Source organism: Erythrolamprus reginae, chromosome 9 (assembly GCF_031021105.1).
Source record: "Erythrolamprus reginae isolate rEryReg1 chromosome 9, rEryReg1.hap1, whole genome shotgun sequence".
NCBI classification, from domain to species: Eukaryota; Metazoa; Chordata; class Lepidosauria; order Squamata; family Dipsadidae; genus Erythrolamprus; species Erythrolamprus reginae.
The window spans coordinates 43,355,487-43,371,771 of NC_091958.1; the positions used below are offsets into that span (position 1 = coordinate 43,355,487).

Consider the following 16,285-nt stretch of genomic DNA (forward strand, 5'->3'; position numbering starts at 1 on the left):
GGAAGAGAGCAAGGAAGGAAAAAGAAGGAAAGAGGGGAAGGAAGAAGAAATTAAAATGAAGAGGGAAGGAAAAATAATAATAATAGCAACAACAACAACAGAGTTGGAAGGGACCTTGGAGTTCTAGTCCAGCCCTCTGCTTAAGCAGGAAACCCTACACTACTTCAGACAAATGGTTATCCAACATCTTCTTAAAAACTCCCAGTGTTGGAGCATTTACAACTTCTGGAGGCAAGCTGTTCCACTGATTAATTGTTCTAAATGTCAGGAAATTTCTCCTTAGTTCTAAGTTGCTTCTCTCCTTGTTTAGCTTCTACCCTCAAGTGCTTTGGAAAATAGCTTGGCTATCTCTTCTTTGTGGCAACCCCTGAGATATTGGAAGACTGCTATCATGTCTCCTCTGGTCCTTCTTTTCGTTAAACTACCCATGCCCAGTTCCTGCAAGTGCTCTCCATATGTTTTAGCCTCCAGTCCCCTAATAGTCTTTATTGCTCTTCTCTGCACTCTTTCTAGAGTCTCAACATCCTTTTTACATCGTGGCAACCAAAACCGAATGCAGTATTCCAAATATGGCATTATCAAATGGTATTAACCCTTCATGTGATCTTGATTCTATCCCTCTGTTAATGCAGCCTAGAACTGTGTTGGCTTTTTTGGCAGCTGCTGCACACGGCTGGCACACATTTAAATGGTTGTCTACTAGGACTCCAAGATCCCTCTCAAGTTATTGTTGAGCAAGGCATCACATATTATGTACCTGTGCACTTTGTTTTTCTTGCCTAAATGTAGAACCTTACTTTCTTCACCACTGAATTTTATTTTGTTAGATAGCACCCAATGTTCAAGTTCGTCAAGATCCTTCTGTATCTTGAGCCTATCTTCTGGAGAGTTGGCTATTCTGCCCCCATCCCCTCAATTTCCATGTCGCTCCTACCCCAGCAACACCCACCTGACTCTCTTAAGATCAAACACAACCCCAATGCAGCCCACAATGAAATTGAGTTTGACACCCCTGCCTTACATACACTAGGTTTACTATTCCTTCCGACCGGTGTTGGAAAGGCTCTTCAGAACAAATCCAGAGTACCTTGTTCTAGCTGAAGATTTGACAACTCCAGTTTTAGAAACATAGAAACATAGAAGACTGATGGCAGAAAAAGACCTCACGGTCCATCTAGTCTGCCCTTATACTATTTCCTGTATTTTATCTTACAATGGATATATGTTTATCCCAGGCATGTTTAAATTCAGTTACTGTGGATTTACCAACCACGTCTGCTGGAAGTTTGTTCCAAGGATCTACTACTCTTTCAGTAAAATAATATTTTCTCATGTTGCCTTTGATCTTTCCCCCAACTAACTTCAGATTGTGTCCCCTTGTTCTTGTGTTCACTTTCCTATTAAAAACACTTCCCTCCTGAACCTTATTTAACCCTTTAAGATATTTAAATGTTTCGATCATGTCCCCCCTTTTCCTTCCGTCCTCCAGACTATACAGATTGAGTTCATTAAGTCTTTCCTGATACGTTTTATACTTAAGACCTTTGCTAAGGAGAACTGCCTTATATTGTCAAGCAAGACACTACAATCTCAAATTGTGTGCTAAAAGGACCCCACAAAAGGTACCTTTTTGTTCCTGTGAAATATAAGCATTTCCACTCCTTTTAAAAAAAAAATCACATTTAAACGGAAGAGAAGAAAGAATAAAATTGAGGGCGGGGAAAATTGCAAAATATTTCGTCCTCTAGATCAAAGGAGGATGAGGTCCTTAGGCTGAGAGTTTTATTGCCGTGATGTTTCCTGTTGAGGACCCAGAGATGGAGGAGGAAGAACCTTAGATTATTGGCATCAATGATGCTTGCTCGCTTATTGAGAGACAGCCAAGCCCATCGTCCACAACTAGGCACCTGTGAACCTGCTTGCTTGGCACTCCCAAGCTTCTGTGCTCACCACTCTTCTGGCTTTGCAGAATCAGACCCGCATCCCTCCTTCAGCACCGCAGGTGTGCCGCCATCCAGCCGATCTGCCCTCATTCGCCACCGATGGCAACCGCGTATTCCAAGTATCGTTCACTGGAGGCGGCCTGAGCAGCCGATCCGTCACTCGCACTCGCTTCATTTTTGCAGGCAAACACAACTTCAGGGTGGAACGGTCACCCAACGTCATCTTGTCTGCAATACAATAGAATAGAATAGATAGAATAGAATATAATTTTTATTGGCTAAGTGTGATTGGACACACAAGGAATTTGTCTTGGTGCATATGCTCTCAACGTACATAAAATAAAATATACATTTGTCAAGAATCATGTGGTACAACACTTAATGATTGTCATAGGGGTCAAATAAGCAATGAAGAAGCAATATTAATAAAAATCTTAGGATATAAGCATACAAGTTACAGTCATACAGTCAACATGGGAGGAAATGGGTGATAGGAATGATGAGAAAAACTAGTAGAATAGAAGTGCAGATTTAGTAGAAAGTCTGACAGTGTTGAGGGAATTATTTGTTTAGTAGAGTGATGGCATTCGGGAAAAAACTGTTCTTGTGTCTAGTTGTCTTGGTGTGCAGTGCTCTGTAGCGACGTTTTGAGGGTAGGAGTTGAAACAATTTGTGTCCAGGATGTGAGGGGTCAGTAAATATTTTACCCGCCCTCTTTTTGACTCGTGCAGTATACAGGTCCTCAATGGAAGGCAGGTTGGCAGCAATTGTTTTTTCTGCAGTTCTGATTCTCCTCTGAAGTCTGTGTCGGTCCTGTTGGGTTGCAGCACCAAACCAGACAGTTATAGAGGTGCAGATGACAGACTCAATGATTCCTCTGTAGAACTGAATCAGCAGCTCCTTGGGCAGTTTGAGCTTCCCGAGCTGGCGCAGAAAGAACATTCTTTGTTGTGCTTTTTTGATGATGTTTTTGATGTTAGGTGACCATTTTAGGTCTTGAGATATGATAGAACCTAGAAATTTGAAGCTCTCTACTGTTGATACTGTGTTGTCTAGTATTGTGAGAGGTGGAAGGGTGGAAGGGTTTCTCTTAAAGTCTACCACCATTTCTATCACCATTACAAGGCATGGTTTCAGCCAGCTTTAAGGACAGGAGCCAACAGGGGTTCTTGGGGAAGATGCTTTACAACACTGAACAGCCTTTGGGGCTGGCTGTCAACTTCCAAAGCTTTCAAGTTGCCATCAGCAGGAGTTGGGGGGGAGAAGGAATTGACGGAGTTGCAGACTGTACTAACTGAATCTACGTTCCACAAATGTTTCTTTTACTGATTGTGTCCTAGGTTACCGGAGGGGCGTGGGGTTCATTGGAGAATGTGATTTATGACATGTCCAGTGAGGGCACATTACCTACATGAGCTCAGTTCTGACTGCGTTGGAATATTGCCAACATGTCGTTCCTAATAAATGGCTATATATTTTTTGAGGTTTGGCTCGTGGCTCATGAATTAATTAGGGCAGGGGTAGGCAAAGTTGGCTCTTCTATGACATGTGGACTTCAACTCCCAGAATTCCTGAGCTGGCATGATTGGCTCAGGGATTCTGGGAGTTGTTATAGAAGAGCCAGCTTTGCCTAGCCCTGAATTAGGGCATCTTTCGGAAACTTCACACTTCTCACATAGAAACATAGAAGATTGACGGCAGAAAAAGACCTCCTGGTCCATCTAGTCTGCCCTTATACTATTTCATATATTTTATCTTAGGATGGATCTATGTTTATCCCAGGCATGTTTAAATTCAGTTACTGTGGATTTACCAACCACGTCCAAGTTTGTTCCAAGCATCTACTACTCTTTCAGTGAAATAATATTTTCTCATGTTGCTTTTGATCTTTCCCCCAACTAACTTCAGATTGTGTCCCCTTGTTCTTGTGTTCACTTTCCTATTAAAAACACTTCCCTCCTGAACCTTATTTAACACTTTAACATATTTAAATGTTTCTATCATGTCCCCCCTTTCCGTTCTGTCCTCCAGACTATACAGATTGAGTTCATTAAGTATTTCCTGATAGGTTTTATGCTTAAGATCTTCCACCATTCTTGTAGCCTGTCTTTGGACCTGGACTACCTGTAATACCTGGGAAATGGTCTAGCTCAGTGATGGTGAACCTATGGCATGGGTGCCGCAAGTTGCATGCGGAGCCATATCTATTGGCACGCGAGCTGTTGACTTAGTTCAGCTCCAACGTGCATGTGTGTGCCGGCCAGCTGATTTTTGGCTCACACAGAGGCTCTGGGATGGTGTTTTTGGCTTCCAGAGAGCCTCCAGGGGGGTGAGGAGGGCGTTTTACCCTCCCCAGGTTCCAGGGAAGCCTTTGGATCCTGGGCGGGCGAAATACGAGCCTATTGGGCCCACCAGAAGTTGGGAAAGAGGCCGTTTCCGACCTCCAGAGGGCCTCCAGGGGAGTGAGGGAAGCTGTTTTAGCATTCCCCAAGCATTGAATTATGGGTGTGGGCATTCTTGTATGCGTGATAGCATGTGCGCACACTCTTTTGGCACCTAATGAACACCGTCACTGGTCCAGCTTCTTGTTTCCCAGATTCGTCAACCAAATGACCCAGAGGCGTTCTTTGATCTTGAAGACCACAGGTTTTTTACACATCATTTCTGAATCTTGGGAGCTATTTCCTCCTCACTTACCTTCCTCTACTGTTAGGGCTGTTTGCGGACAGCCTTGCCTTTCTCTGGACGTTGTAGCCTCTCCAGATTATGGTTGACAGAACAGAGAGTTGTCCCTAGAGACAGAACGGCTCAGTTATCACAAGTGTTGGGAAAACCTCCCCTACTGACAGGCAAGCAAGCAAGCTAGTTGTCCTTTATTCCATTATTGTCAGGCACAAAGGATCAGCACCATATTTTAAGTGGCAAATTGCAAGGATTTATTGCTCAAGTCTATATATGAGAATTATTATTTATTATTATTATTATTTATTGGATTTGTATGCCGCCCCTCTCCGCAGACTCGGGGCGGCTAACAACAACGATAAAAACAGCATGTACAATCCAATTAATAAAACAACTAAAAACCCTTATTTTAAAAACCAAACATACACACAAACATACCATGCATAACTTGTAATGGCCTAGGGGGAAGGAATATCTTAACTCCCCCATGCCTGGCGATAAAGGTGGGTCTTGAGTAATTTGCGAAAGACAAGGAGGGTGGGGGCCGTTCTAATCTCTGGGGAGAGTTGATTCCAGAGGGCCGGGGCCGCCACAGAGAAGGCTCTTCCCCTGGAGCCCGCCTAATGACATTGTTTGGTCGACGGGACCCGGAGAAGGCCAACTCTGTGGGACCTTATCGGCCGCTGGGATTTGTGCGGTAGAAGGCGGTTCCGGATGTATTCTGGCCCAATGCCATGTAGGGCTTTAAAGGTCATTACCAACACTTTGAATTGTGACCGGAAACCAATCGGCAGCCAGTGCAGGCTAAACTAAAATTCAAATCTGAACTGGTGGCAGGTAAAGATCCACAGGATTCAAGCAGGACGGAGCTTGGATTGTTTGTGGGAATGTAATGATGCTAAGCTGATGACACCTTTAGCTCCTCCCCCTCCTTAGCTCCGCCTGCTTTTCTTCTACATCTATTTCCCTTGCATGTGTCAGGGGGATCGGATCAATGAGAAGACAAGTTGTCAACAGTCAGTATTAACCTTACCCATTTCCACCACACATTCTTCCAGAAGAGCTGACAGCTCAGGCAGGCTAAGGGCCTTCAAGGTAGATGTCCATCCTCCAGGGCCTAAGACCGACAAAGAAATCAGCAGCATTATTTCAAGACAGCATTGTTCTAAAATGAGATGGACATGAAAGAAGCCCCTTTCCCAATTTCAGACAAAGCAGAGCCATGTCTTTATTTGGGGGGAGTGGGGGGCAATCCAGCTGGTTTGCCCTAAGAAAGGTAGGAAAATATTAGTACAGTATAGCAGTGGTAGTAGCAAGAGTACAAGACTTATATACCGCTTCACAATGCTCTGCAGCCCTCTCTAGACGGTTTACAAAGTCAGTCTCTTGCCCCCAACAATCTGGGTCCTCATTTTTCTCCACCTTGGAAGGATGGAAGGCTGAGTCAACCTTGAGACGGTCAGAATTGAACTGCCGGTAAAGTTAGTATGCAATAGGAAGGAAGGAAGGAAGGAAGGAAGGAAGGAAGGAAGGAAGGAAAGAGGGAGGGAGGGAAGGAAGGAGGAAGGAAGGAAGGAAGGAAGGAAGGAAGGAAGGAAGGAAGGAAGGAAGGAAGGAAGGAAGGAAGGAAGGGCAGTAGCACTTAAGACTTCTATACAAGCCTATTGGGAATAAGTGTTTTTAATAGGAAAGTGAACACAAGAACAAGGGGACACAATCTGAAGTTAGTTGGGGGAAAGATCAAAAGCAACATGAGAAAATATTATTTTACTGAAAGAGTAGTAGATACTTGAAACAAACTTCCAGCAGACATGGTTGGTAAATCCACAGTAACTGAATTTAAACATGCCTGGAATAAACATATATCCATTGTAAGATAAAATACAGGAAATAGTATAAGGGCAGACTAGATGGATGAGGTCTTTTTCTGCCGTCAGTCTTCTATGTTTCTATGTTTCCATACTGCTTCACAGTGCTTTTACAGCCCTCTCTAAGTGGTTTACGAAGTCAGCCTTATTGCCCCCAACATTCTGGGTCCTCATTTTACCCACCCTGGAAGGCTGAGTCAACCTTGAGACTGATGAGAGTCGAACTGCCAAATTGAAGGCAATTGGCATTTAGCCTACAATTCTGCATTCTAACTACTGCACACTATGGATGGATGGATGGATGGAAGGAAGGAAGGAAGGCACTTACACTTATATGCTGCTTCACAGTGCTTTTAAAGCCACCTCTAAGCAGTTTACAGAGTCAGCCTCTTGCCCCTAACAATCTAGAACCTCATTTTACCCACCTTGGAATTATGGAAGGCTGAGTCAACCTTAAGTCAGTGAGAACGGAACTGCGATCTGCAGCCAGCAGAATTAGCCTGCAATACTGCACCACCATGTCACCAAGGAAAAAAAGGAGAGTTGGTTCCAAGATGTGACAGAATGACAGTATGAAGTGCATTCTCAAGAGAAAAGGGGTAGATTCCACAGGAGTAAGAGGAAAGTTCGCTCAGAGACTCTGTGCGAGAGAAAGCAGGTGAAGACAGCCTCTTAGCCATGAACGGCACATCCCACTTACTGGCTCCTAGCTGTGCTCTGATCTCCGTCCTCGGGCCGCCTGCCTGCTCCTGGTTGATCCGAGAAGCCAGCTCTGCCTGACAGGCCCTTAAAGAGAAACCAGAAAGACACCAAGAGGTTTCTATGAATGAAAATCGCACACAGAGGCATAGAAGCACAAGAAATCGTATTGTTCTCATGGAAGGATTACAGGCAGTCCTCGATGTACCATTCATTTTGTTAGCACAGGGTACATGGTTGTTAGGGATTGCCATTGTAAACTGCATACTGTATACTTGTACCAAACTTGTACTTAAAGAGTTAATGTGCACTTAAAGGGTTAACTTCTACTTGAAGAGTTAATATTCAAGGCTGTTTCGTCACTTCCTCATTGAACCTATAAAAGCTCATTATTCTGCTCGGTCATTTCCTTTACTTTTGCCTGAGAGAGGGGGAGTCGTGTTTAAGCTACGTTCTTGTATAAGCTTCGTGCTTATTTCCTATACAGTGTTCCCTCGATTTTCGCGGGTTCGAACTTCACGGAACGTCTATACCACGGGTTTTCAAAAATATTAATTAAAAAATACTTTACAGTTTTTTCCCCCTATACCACAGTTTTTCCCGCTCGATGATGTCATATGTCATTGCCAAACTGTCATCTGCCTTTAAAAACATTTTTTTTTAATAAACTTTAATAAATAAACATGGTAATAATCTAAATGGTTGCTAAGGGAATGGGGAATTGTAAATTTAGGAGTTTAAAGTGTTGAGGGAAGGCTTGGGATACTGTTCATAGCCAAAAATAGTGTATTTACTTCCGCATCTCTACTTCGCGGAAATTCGACTTTCGCGGGTGGTCTCGGAACGCATCTCCTGTGAAAATCGAGGGAGCACTGTATTGTATTTTGCTTTGTGCTAATCTTATAATTGCTCAGTGCGTATTATTCTGTATTTGCTTCGTGCTTATTCTGGATTGTTTATATTTTGTTTATATGTAAATAATACTTATTTAACTAAGTCTGTGTCTTGGCTTTGTCACACATCCACGCTCTGTTAAAATTCTCTGCTCGGTACAGTAGTACCTCTAGGTACGAGTTTAATTCGTTCCAGAAGGGAGCTTGTATGTCGAACAACTCGTATCTGGAACAAATGGCTTTAGACTTTGTTTTTCCCCTCTTGAGATAACCAGAAGCAAGGATTCTTGCGCTCGGCTCGTATCCCGAATTTGAGCTCGGGTCTGGAACAGAAATTTCTCTCCCCCCATGGCTCGTAACTTGGAATACTCGCATGTGGAGCAGCTGGTATCTAGAGGTACTACTGTATTGTCGAAGGTTTCATAGCCTAGCTAACCGAGACAAGCCAACACATTTAACAACCGTTTGGTGTGAAAAGGGCACTGAAAAGAGCGGCTTAGGACTGTTCCTCGCATTTAGGACCATCGCAGTATTCCCCACGATCGTGTGATCAAAATTCAAGGCAATCAACATGTGTTTACAACAGTTGCAAAATCCTGGGATTATGTGATCATCATTTACGACCTTCCCAGCCAGCTTCGGACAAGTAAAGTCAATCGGGGGAAGATGGATTTGCTCAACAACGGCAGCCTTAACACCCATTGCAAAAAAGGACGTAAAATCTGGCGTAAAATTCACTTAGCAATGGTATTGCTTGGCAATGGAAATTCGGGTCCCAATTGTGGTCATAAGTCCAGGAGTGCTCTGTCTCCCTAATCCATACAGCAGGAGTCTTCAAACTCAGCAACTGTTAAGACTTGTGGACTTCAACCACTAGTGAGGAATTTTGGAAACTGAACTCCCACAAGCTTCAACACTCTGCGGACTGCATTGGTTGTCAATTGGTTTTCAGACACAATTCAAAGTGTTGGTAATGACCTATAAAGCCCTAAATGGCAACAGGCTAGATTACTTGCGTGACCGCCTTGTGCTGCATGAGTCCCAGTGACCGGTTAGGTCCCACAAAGTCGGCCTTCTCCAGGTCCCGTCAACTAGATGTTGCTTGATGGGGCCTAAGGGAAGAGCCTTCTCTGTGGGGGCCCCAGCCTTCTGGAATCATCTCCCTTCAGAGATTCGCACTGCCCCCACCTTCCTCGCCTTCCACGAGAATCTCAAGACTCATCTATGCCGCCAGGTGTGGGACCACTAGACTCTAGTCCCTTGGCTGACAAATTTATTTATTTATTAGATTTGTATGCCGCCCCTCTCCGTAGACTCAGAGAGTTAGTTGTTTCAATGGGAATGAAACCAGCGACTGATAAGGTCCCACAGCGTTGGCCTTCATCGGGTCCCGTCAACTAAACAATGTTGTTTGGCAGGCCCCAGGGGAAGAGCCTTCTCTGTGGCGGCCCCGGCCCTCTGGAACCAACTCCACCCACCCTCCCTGTCTTTTGTAAACTACTCAAGACTCATTTATACCGCCAGGCATGGGGGAGTTGAGATAGCTCTTCCCCCTAGGCCATTACAAGTTATGCATGGTATGTTTGTGTGTATGTTTGGTTTTATAATAGGGGTTTTAGTTCTTTTTTATTATTGGATTGTACATGTTGTTTTTATTATTGTTGTTAGCCAGCCGAGTCTACAGAGAGGGGTGGCATACAAATCCAATAAATAATAATAATAATGATGATGATGATGATGATGATGATGATTATTATTATTATTTAGACTATTAATTTAAATTAATTGGATTTGGGATGTTATATTGTTCCTATATATATTGTAAGCCGCCCCGAGTGCTAGGAGAGGGGCGGCATGAAAGTCCAATTAATAAATAAATAATAAATAAATAACCTGCCAAGTTTGGAGGCGTTGCTTGTTGACTCGGGCAACTTCCCAAGTGAAGCCCTGGAACAGAGGACCCCTCTAATAAAAGCCCACCTGAGCATTCTACTTTTCTAATTCTTGCCCTGACACCATGGGCCCCAGTGCTCGGAAGAAGGGGAGAGCAAGGAAGGAGAGTAAGTGGCGTCCCCTTGAAGGCTCACTCACCGCATCTGCTCCAGGAGGATCCCAGCACTTCGGGCGACGCCTTGGACTTCTTGGAGGTGAGCCTGGGTTTCGCTCCAGGCCACATCCTGCTCCATGAGGCAGCTCTCAACCACCGCTCGCAGCTCCTGCTCTTGGCTCACCTGTCCCTTCAGCCCTTTGGCTTCTTCACACCTCTGCATGGAAAAAGAGAGAGGGGGAAATGCTTTTTGGGGCCAACCAGAACAGGTCCCTTGCCATTGGTTGCCGATCAGTTTCCGGTCACAATTCAAAGGGTTGGTTATGACCTATAAAGCCCTTCGTGGCATCGGACCAGAATATCTCGGGGACCGCCTTCTGCCGCACGAATCCCAGCGACCGGTTAGGTCCCACAGAGTTGGCCTTCTCCGGGTCCCGTCGACGAAACAATGTCATCTGGTGGGACCCAGGGGAAGAGCCTTCTCTGTGGCAGCCCCACAGAGTCAACTCCCCCCGGAGATCAGGACTGCCCCCACCCTCCTCGCAAACTACTTAAAACCCACCTCTGCCGTCAGGCATGGGGAAATTGATTCCCCCGGACCGTTCCGTTTTATGTATGGTTTGTTTGGGATGTATGACTGCTTTTTATATTAAGGGTTTTAAACTGTTGGTTTTTATCATTGGATTTGTGCTGTGTCCTGCTGTTGTGAGCCGCTCCAAGTCTCCGGAGAGGGGCGGCATACAAATCTAATAATAATAATAATAATAATAATAATAATAATAATAATAATAATAATAATAATAATACAGTAGTACCTCATCTTACGAACGCCTCTTCTAACGAACCTTTCAAGATACGAACCCGGTGTTTAAGATTTTTTTGCCTCTACTTCCGAACTATTTTCACTTTACGAACCCAAGCAGCTGCTCCTGGGATGAAGGGGTTTCTTTTTTTCCCCTTTTTTGAAGAAAGAAAAGGGAGGGGCAGCTTGGAGGAGTAAAGATTTTGCATGCTTGCAAAGGCAATGAAACTGTGTCTTAAGAAAGAAAAGGGAGGGGCAGCTTGGAGGAGTAAAGATTTTGCATGCTTGCAAAGGCACTGAAACAGTGTCTTTTGAAGAAAGAAAAGGGAGGGGCAGCTTGGAGGAGTAAAGATTTTGCATGCTTGCAAAGGCAATGAAACTGTGTCTTAAGAAAGAAAAGGGAGGGGCAGCTTGGAGGAGTAAAGATTTTGCATGCTTGCAAAGGCACTGAAACGGTGTCTTTTGAAGAAAGAAAAGGGAGGGGCAGCTTGGAGGAGTAAAGATTTTGCATGCTTGCAAAGGCAATGAAACTGTGTCTTAAGAAAGAAAAGGGAGGGGCAGCTTGGAGGAGTAAAGATTTTGCATGCTTGCAAAGGCACTGAAATGGTGTCTTTTTACGAAAGAAAAGGGAGGGGCAGCTTGGAGGAGTAAAGATTTTGCATGCTTGCAAAGGCACTGAAACGGTGTCTTTTGAAGAAAGAAAAGGGAGGGGCGCCCCCCTTGCCTTTCTTCCTTCCCACTCACCCTTTAGCTTAGCCTTGCTTCTTCCACCCGCCCCCTTTAGCTGCTCCTCCCTGCCCTCTGTTCGCCTCCCTTCTAAAGTTTGGGATTTTCCTGAAGGATTTGCACGCATTATTTGCTTTTACATTGATTCCTATGGGAAACATTGTTTCGTCTTACGAACTTTTCACCTTACGAACCTCCTCCTGGAACCAATTAAGTTTGTATGATGAGGTACCACTGTACAACTCTGACGATGTTGTACATCAGGGGGGTCAAACTCGATTTCATTGAGGGCTGCATCAGGGTTGTGTTTGACCTTGGGGGGGTGTGGGGCCAGGGAGAGCATGGTCCCATTGACATCATTCACGTTGGGGGTGCCTGTGGCTCGAGAGTTCTGCTAGTGAAAATGGGCTCCCGAGATCTATTTACGGCTTCTGCAGCCCTCTGCCAGTGAAAACGGAACTCAAGGAGGGCGCACGCTGTCCTGCCAAGATCCGTTTCGGATCAAAACAGCCTCCTGCAGCTCTCTGCCACTGAAAATGAAGCTTTGGGGGGGAGGCGTTCATGCAGCCCTCCCAAAATATGTTTTTGGCCTCCTGCAGCCCTCTACCAGCAAAAATGAAGCGCCCTGAGCTGTTCTTCCTGGTAGAGGGCTGCAGGAGGCTGTTGTGGCCAAAAAGGGATATTGGGGGGGGGCTATGCCCCCAGTTCCCCAAGCTCCGTTTTCACTGACTGAGGCACCGCGGGCCAGATTTTCGTTGTTTCCTGGGCAGTCCTGCAGGTCAATTCTAAGCGCCCCACAGGCCGGATTCGGCCCCTGGGCCTTGAGTTTGACACCCCCGTTATATGTCGGTCAAGATCTGATGAAGCTTTTAACACTAAATCCACTAAATCCGCCGGACTTCCTCTGAGTTGAAGAGAAAAAGAACTAAAGGCTGGTATTTCCACCTGACTCTCTTGGTACTTCAGGGACTTAAACCAAGGAGGCAGCCAAGTGACATGCACGCATCACAACTGGGGTGCAAAGGAGCATCCTTCATCTCCTTCCGAAGCCGCTAGAGGAGTTGGGTGCTTCACCTTGTGAAGCTGGATGGCCAATTCTTGCATTTCGGCTTCCAGACGGTCAGCATAGGCCAGCTCAAGGGCATCACCCAGTGGTCGGGCACTACTGTGCCATCTGGCAATGGCGGAGGTCATCTTCCTTTTCGGTCCGAAGAGCCTACAGGGGAAAGGAAGCAGGAATCATAAGGAAAGATCCCACCAGAGATACTTGCAGGCACAACAAAGCAGTGGACCAGTCTGTTCTCCCACAATAGCAAGAGTAAGGGCACTTAAGACTTATATACCACTTCACAGTGCTTTCCAGCAGTGTTCCCTCTAATTTTTTTCCGGTGTGGGCGGAAAGGTATAGTGTCTGAGCGGTAGTCCCTTTGGGACTGGGCAGCATAGAAGTCTAGATAGATAGATAGATAGATAGATAGATAGATAGATAGATAGATAGATAGATAGATAGATAGATAGATAGATAGATAGATAGATAGATAGATAGATAGATAGATGATAGAGGGCGCACACTATCACGTGTATGCGAGTTCTGACATCCATAATTCGCTCCCCGTCCTTTCTCTCTTCTCATCTCTTTCCTTCCTCTCCCTCCCTTTCTCTTTCCTTTCTCTCCCTTTCTCTCTATCCTTTCTATCTCTCACTCTTTCTTTCTCCCTCCGTCATTCCCTTTCTCTCTATCCTTTCTATCTTTCACTCTTTCTTTCTATCCCTCCTTCATTCCCTCTTTCTCTCCCTCCTTTTCTCTCTCTTTACTTTCTCTCCCTCCCTCTTTCTCTCTATCCTTTATATCTCTTTCTTTATCTCCCTCCTTCATTCCCTCTTTCTCTTTCCCTCCCTCCCTCTCCCTCCCTCTTTCTCTATCCTTTATATCTCTCACTCTTTCTTTGTTTCTCTTCTTCATTCCTTCTTTCTCTCCCTCCTTTTCTCTTTCCTCTCTCCCTCCCTTTCTCTCTATCCTTTATATCTCTCACTCTTTCTGTTTCTCTTCTTCATTCCCTCTTTCTCTCCCTCCTTTTCTCTCTTTCCTTTCTTTCCCTCCCTCTTTCTCTCTATCCTTTATATCTCTCTCTTTCTTTCTCTCCCTCCTTCATTCCCTCTTTCTCTTTCCCTCCCTTTCTCTCCCTCCCTCTTTCTCTCTATCCTTTATATCTCTCACTCTTTCTTTCTTTCTCTTCCTCCTTCATTCCCTCTTTCTCAGAATTATGAGTCAACCTTGAGTCGGGAACTGTCAAATTGCAGGCAGCCGACAGGCAGCAGAAGTAACCGGCAGTGCTGCACTCTAACCACTGCGCCACCCCGTCTCACAAAGACCCACCTGGCACCAAGCGTGGCCAGAAGGTTGCTGCATACCATGATATCTTTACTCAAATGAAATAACCTTCCCTTTTTTTAAATGAATACAATCAAACGCTCTATCGGTAAAGACCAAAACAAAAGATGTAAAGCATTGAGGGACAGGCTACTGTATTTTTCTTCGTATAAGACGTACTTCCACCCCCCAAAAGAGGGTGGAAATGTTGGTCCGTCTTATACACCAAATACAGCCATTTTTGGTCTCCCGAAGCCCCACTGTGCGTGAAAACGGGTGCGCAGAGGGTTTGGGAGGTCTGCAGAATGCTCCTGGGGGAGGAGGGAGGGCAAAAACCTTTTTTTTTCTTACTTACCTCTTCGAAATCTCGGTGCATCTTATACTCCGGTATGTCTTATAGCCTGAAAAATAGGGTACAGTGGTACCTCGACATACGAGTCTAATTCGTTCCAGACTCGAGCTCGTATGTCGATCAACTCGCATCTCGAACGAATGCCTTTAGACTTTGTTTTTCGGGCCGAGATAACTAGAAGCAAGGAATTCTTGCGCCACCTAGTGGAAGCTGGGCTCGTATCCCGAATTTGAGCTCGGGTGTCGAACAGAAATTTTGCTTGCGTCTCGGCTCGTAACTTGGAATACTCGCATGTGGAGCAACTCTATCTATCTATCTAGAGGTACTACTGTATTTAGCAGGAAAGCTGCATGGTTCTAGGTCTAATCCTAAGCAGAGATCTACTCACGTGATGCCGATCTCTTTTAGGTCACTCTCCGTTAAGGTCAGGAAGATGCGGAGGTCAATATCTTGCTCCTCAAAGATTTGCAAGTACTTCAGGCAGCCAATCTGGTCTAGGAAGTTGGCCAGATCCTACAGCCCAGGTGAAGCAAAGCAGAAGAGATCGTCAGGAAACTGGGTTAAAACTCAAGGAAAAAGGACTTGCACTTTCTGTTCCAGCTCTGACAAAGACTTTACCATTTCCATCAGCACAAAGTCAACATCCCCTAAAGTTGAAAATCATGTGAAGCATCAGTACCACTTTTAAAGCCCTGGTAAGACCACGCCTGGAATACTGCATCCAGTTTTGTTTTATTTTATTTTATTATTTATTTTATTATTTTATTAATCTATCTATCTATCTATCTATCTATCTATCTATCTATCTATCTATCTATCTATCTATCTATCTATCTATCTATCTATCTATCTATCTATCGACCTACCTATCTATCTATTGGATTTGTATGCCGTTTGTCTCCATGGACTCAGGGCGGCTAACAACAGTGATAAAAACAGCATGTAACAATCCAATACTAAAACAACTAAATCACCCTTATTTATAAAACCAAACATACATACAAACATACCATGCATAACTTGTAGAGGCCTAGGGGGAAAGAATATCTCAGTTCCCCCATGCCTGACGGCAGAGGTGGGTTTTAAGGAGTTTATGAAAGGTGAGGAGGGTGGGGGCAATTCTAATCTCCGGGGAGAGTTGATTCCAGAGGGCCGGGGCTGCCACAGAGAAGGCTCTTCCCCTGGGGCCCGCCAAACGACATTGTTTGGTCGACGGGACCCGGAGAAGGCCAATTCTGTGGGACCTTATCGGCTGCTGGGATTCGTGCGGTAGAAGGCGGTTCCGGAGGTATTCTGGTCCAATGCCATGAAGGGCTTTAAAGGTCATTACCAACACTTTGAATTGTGACCGGAAACCGATCGGCAGCCAGTGCAGGCCACGGAGTGTTGTAGAAACGTGGGCGAATCTAGGAAGCCCCACGATAGCTCGCGTGGCCACATTCTGCATGATCTGAAGTTTCCGAACACTTTTCAAAGGTAGCCCCATGTAGAGAGCATTGCAGTAGTCCAAAATGGTTCTTCTTTCCTGTGTTTGCTAGCCTTGCCAGGTTAGAGAGTTACCTGTGGTCCAGCACAGGAGGATGTTTCATGATTAGATGGGATGTAGTGTTGAGCAGAAGGCTTGGCTTTCCAAGGCCAGTGAGTGTCACTGTTGCCATAGCGATTCTTGGCTTTCATGGAAGTCTTGGCATGTTTTCGGTTGGAGGATTTGGCTGCCGAGTCCGAATCCTGCAGACACATTGAGAAAGGACAGGGGATGACCTCAGTGAAACCCATGTTAGATAAATGTTCTGTCAGGCTCGCTGGTAGAATCCTCCCGAAAATGCACAGATACAATTTCAGACACACACACGTTTGAAAATTCAAAACAATGTTCTTTATACCGAAAAATGCAAATAAACG

General features: G+C 45.0%; 1 protein-coding gene across 1 annotated transcript in view; it reads right to left on the bottom strand.

Annotated features, from left to right (window-relative positions):
* Nucleotides 1-2,088: 2,088 nt before the first annotated feature.
* Nucleotides 2,089-16,285, bottom strand: part of ANKS3 (ankyrin repeat and sterile alpha motif domain containing 3) — a 35,406-nt gene continuing 21,209 nt past the window's right edge. Inside the window, exons 9-16 of the mRNA XM_070761002.1 lie at nt 15,944-16,111; nt 14,772-14,896; nt 12,735-12,876; nt 10,177-10,349; nt 7,194-7,279; nt 5,659-5,742; nt 4,641-4,735; nt 2,089-2,171 (exon numbers count right to left, since the gene is read on the bottom strand). Of these exons, the coding sequence (XP_070617103.1) occupies nt 4,653-4,735; nt 5,659-5,742; nt 7,194-7,279; nt 10,177-10,349; nt 12,735-12,876; nt 14,772-14,896; nt 15,944-16,111 (861 nt within the window). The 3' untranslated portion in view covers nt 2,089-2,171; nt 4,641-4,652. The remainder of the gene's footprint in view (nt 2,172-4,640; nt 4,736-5,658; nt 5,743-7,193; nt 7,280-10,176; nt 10,350-12,734; nt 12,877-14,771; nt 14,897-15,943; nt 16,112-16,285) is intronic.